General features: G+C 36.0%; 1 protein-coding gene across 1 annotated transcript; it reads left to right on the top strand.

The window, feature by feature from the left end:
- The first annotated feature begins 451 nt into the window (after positions 1–451).
- Positions 452–3,238, top strand: LOC143636882 (large ribosomal subunit protein uL4). The gene is made up of 3 exons (XM_077104367.1): positions 452–777; positions 1,546–2,369; positions 3,004–3,238. The coding sequence occupies exons 1-3, from the start codon at positions 501–503 to the stop codon at positions 3,115–3,117; spliced, it is 1,215 nt and encodes a 404-aa protein (XP_076960482.1). The 5' UTR covers positions 452–500; the 3' UTR covers positions 3,118–3,238.
- Positions 3,239–4,266: the final 1,028 nt, after the last annotated feature.

The raw sequence follows: 4,266 nt of genomic DNA, 5'->3' as shown, positions 1-4,266 counted from the left end.
TTTTGATATTTGCGGCCCATATTTTTTCAAAATTACTTTTAACCCAACAACCAACATTCAAATGTGTAAACTTTAGGACTATTTTTTTTTTAAAATTGAGTGTTTTTGCATTATTTTTTTATTATGGATTAACTTTTGAATTATTTTATGTTATAGGAATCATTTAGTTTTGGGTTATTTTTTGTTTATAAGGTAAACTATTCAACCGGTTGAACCTTACGTTATAATCCGGTTCAACCGGTTATACCATTTTTTAGCCTAATCCGGTACAAGTAAAATAGAGCTTTTTAAAACATTGGTGTTACAAGTTATAACCATTTTTAGGCTTAATAAAACGAGCCTTAGTTAACACTTAACAGCAAATGAAAGAAAAAGAGAGGCCCAAACACATGAAACCCATTATCATAACTCACAGCCCATACACATACACTATATGAACCCCCACTAAAATAACCTAGCTCTCTTTGTCTTTGCCCAAAACCCTAGAAGAAGAAGAAGAAATGGCAGCAGCCGCCAGACCTCTCGTGACCGTCCAAGCTCTGGAGTCCGACATGGCCACCGACTCCACCGGCATCCCTCTTCCGGCCGTGATGAAAGCCTCCATCCGTCCGGACATCGTGAACTTCGTCCACTCCAACATCTCCAAAAACTCACGCCAACCCTACGCTGTCTCCCGCAAAGCCGGCCACCAGACCTCTGCTGAGTCTTGGGGAACCGGCCGTGCTGTCTCACGTATTCCTCGTGTCCCAGGTGGCGGTACTCACCGTGCAGGACAAGGTAATTGTTATTATTATTATTATTATTCTCGTAGAGAGGTTTTGGCCAGGTTTTTACAAATTGAGCAAATATGTCATTTGGAAGTTGATTATTTGCTAGCAAATAAGCAATTTGCAAAAGCTATTGTTTTTTAACCTTTTTATTTTTTTTATATTTATTTACATTTTGTTAAAATATTGTTATTATAGGGCCTGTTTGGCTAAGCTTTTAGAAATTGTTTATTTGTTTTTTGGAGATAAGCAGAAAATAAGTTGTTTTGAAAAGCTTTATTTTTATGCTTTGGAAATTGCTTATTTTCTTATGAAATACATGAAGTGGATGTATAAATACACGAAAGTAATTATAAAACCTGAAATACATCAAATGCAGGTATAAAATGTTATGAAATATATGATAAGTTGAATGATTTGGTTAGTTTTGGTCAACCAAGGGTACAAAGCGATAACCGGTTTTTGGTTAATTCGGTTTTCGGTTTATTTGGATTGTATGTTGTTAATTAATGGTTTGCTTATCACTCATTATTATTGACACAACTGGTTGATTAATTGTTAAATATATCGATGTAAACAATAAGAATTAACTTTGTATGTTTATGAAAAAGATATAATCAGTTGCTTACATGAATATACTCTTATGCTAAAGAATATAAATTAAAAAATGTTTTTCGCATAGGAACACTCTAATAGATGGGTTTTTAACTTATTATATTTTTACATACATATTCTTAAAATGAATACTAAAGTGTTGTTTTGTATTATTTTTTACTAGGTGCGTTTGGAAATATGTGTCGTGGAGGACGTATGTTTGCACCAACCAGGATCTGGCGCAGGTGGCATAGGAGGATTAACGTTAACCAGAAACGATATGCTGTCGTTTCGGCTATTGCTGCTTCAGCTGTTCCGTCTCTTGTTATGGCACGTGGGCACCGGATTGAGTCTGTTCCGGAGCTGCCATTGGTTGTTAGTGATTCAGCTGAAGGTGTGGAGAAAACCCAGAACGCAATTAATGTTTTGAAGCAGATCGGGGCGTATCCTGATGCAGAAAAGGCGAAGGATTCGATTGGCATTCGTCCAGGAAAAGGGAAGATGAGGAACAGGAGGTATATCTCTCGGAAAGGACCGTTGATTGTGTACGGTACTGAAGGTGCGAAGCTTGTGAAAGCGTTTAGGAACATACCTGGAGTTGAGATTGCGAATGTTGAGAGGCTGAATCTGTTGAAGTTGGCTCCTGGTGGTCATTTAGGAAGGTTTATTATTTGGACAAAATCGGCATTTGAGAAGTTGGATTCGATTTACGGATCATTTGATAAGGTTAGTGAGAAGAAGAAGGGGTATGTGTTGCCTAGGGCTAAGATGGAGAATGCTGATTTGGCTAGGATTATTAATTCTGATGAGGTGCAGTCGGTTGTGAAGCCGAAGAAGGATGAGTTTAAGAGGGCTCCAATGAAGAAGAATCCTTTGAAGAATCTGAACACCATGTTGAGGTTGAATCCTTACGCGAAGACTGCGAAGAGGATGGCCATTCTTGCTGAAGAGCAGAGGAAGAAGGCTAAGAAGGAGAAGCTTGACAGCAAGAGGAAGCCGATTTCTAAGGTATATTTGATTCGGTGTTTTTATATATTAGTGATTTATATTATTCTTGTTTCATTACATTTGTTTTTGGTTTGGTTGTCTTTTGGGTGTAAACGAGCCAAGCTACTCTTGATATGAGTTGAGCTTGAGCTCTAGGGCAGCACAAGATGAGCTCCCTAAAAGCTCAAATCGAGTTGACCTAAAATGAACTTGAGCTGTAAGCTTGTTTAATGAGCAAGCTTAAAAATAAGCTCATTTGTTGAATGGCCCTGAGCTTGAGAGTAAAAATGAACTCGTATTTCAACCTAAAAAAGCTCGATAGAGCTCTGACCTTGAACACGCTAGTTTAATAAACAGGCTGAGCACCGGTTGGCTTGCGAGCGGCAAGCCAAAGCTAGTTTTAAGAATTTTTTTAATAGTGTGTGTATGTTAGTTATGAATATACGATAAAAGTAACTAAATAACATATATCTTGTTATGTATAAATCTTACAATTGAAATTGAAATATATGTATAAATTATAAATAAGTGTTTATAAACAACAAACAATTCTAGCCTGAGCTTGAGAGATGTGGCTCCAAATGAGCTGAATTTGAGTTTTTGTGCCAACTTAACATTTGTTAATAAGCTTAATGTGAAATTGTTTATTAAACAGGAGGAATCTGCTAAAATTAAGGCTGCTAGCAAGTCATGGTACAAGACTATGATTTCTGATAGTGATTATGCTGAGTTTGATGTCTTCACCAAATGGCTTGGTGTTTCACAGTAATTTATCTTCTTTTTTACCTTTCATGAGTCGGATCAACTGTTTGTTTGTTAGATTTTGAGACAAGAAGCACTATCTATGGTTAATTTGGATTTCTATGAGATTATTTTGGCTGTTTTGTTGGGTTTAAGTTTGTTATATTTTATACTTTTGGTTATTTAAATTTATAAATGTTTGTTTTTATGGTAGTACTGAAACTAAACTTGTTTTGAGTACACTTTTGCATTGCCATACAACTTTAAATCTTACTTGTTGGTAACATTTTTCTATCTTTTGTTACTGATTTTTGGCATTTTTCCACTTTTGCTACTGTTATTTTTGCCCCCACCGCATCATTCTACTATATGCTTAGCTTGTTCATACACCTTTAAAAAGATCTCCCTCATGAATCTATACACTTATCATTGTTCATTAACTGCTCAAAGTCGTGATTGTATCGTTTACAAGAAACTCAAATTTTTGGATGGTAAAAGTACGTTCAGTCATTGTAATTTGAAAAATATAATCTTAGAACATCGAATGCTATAAGATTTAGAAAAAGAAAACCAGTGTGGTTCAAGATCTAAACAGAAACTGGATTTTAAATTACGGAGTTTGTATGGCAATGTGAAAATCTTTGTGTTACCAAGTACTTAACAACCAACACCAGTGTTCTCCATCTTTGAACGAACCGCAGATGTCCAAATGTTAGATTTAAAACATGATAACGTGAAAAAATTTCAAAAGGAGAATATAAGAAATGAAAACTGGTCTATTGGTGTCTAAAGCAAAATTTAGCAAAAACTGTAGATCTAGTAAACGCTAAAGACCAAAGTGATGACACACCATAACTTTACAACCGGAAGTACCGCATTGGATCCCATAATAGGTCTGTTGGCCAACCACATTATGGGACCTCAACCAGTTCAATATTCAGGAATTGATGAAGTGAATGAGGATCTCCTGGTTTATCTAAGGAATAGAGGAGCCTTGAATACTATGTATGCGAGAGAAGGCTGCTTTTGAAATCTAGTAGCATGTTAGTGAGACAAAGGTTCTCGACTTGTTGCTAATGCTCTGAGCGAAAAAAGGCAACTGTATGGTGTACAAAAGCATGGCTGTAAACCTACATATAAGAAAAGGCTATAACCACACTAATGGATGGACTTAAAG

This window comes from Bidens hawaiensis, unplaced genomic scaffold, assembly GCF_021521415.1.
Source record: "Bidens hawaiensis isolate Kalapana, Puna unplaced genomic scaffold, B.hawaiensis_p1.1 tig00008077_1, whole genome shotgun sequence".
Lineage (NCBI taxonomy): Eukaryota > Viridiplantae > Streptophyta > Magnoliopsida > Asterales > Asteraceae > Bidens > Bidens hawaiensis.
This window is presented reverse-complemented; position numbering and strand designations above follow the sequence as displayed.

Excerpts from the sequence above, each read along its gene's own strand:
- LOC143636882 (XM_077104367.1), top strand. The coding sequence starts at position 501 with ATGGCAGCAGCCGCCAGACCTCTCGTGACCGTCCAAGCTCTGGAGTCC. Across the intron at positions 778-1,545 it reads TACTCACCGTGCAGGACAAG|GTGCGTTTGGAAATATGTGT; the intron begins GTAATTGTTATT and ends ATTTTTTACTAG. Across the intron at positions 2,370-3,003 it reads AGAGGAAGCCGATTTCTAAG|GAGGAATCTGCTAAAATTAA; the intron begins GTATATTTGATT and ends TTTATTAAACAG.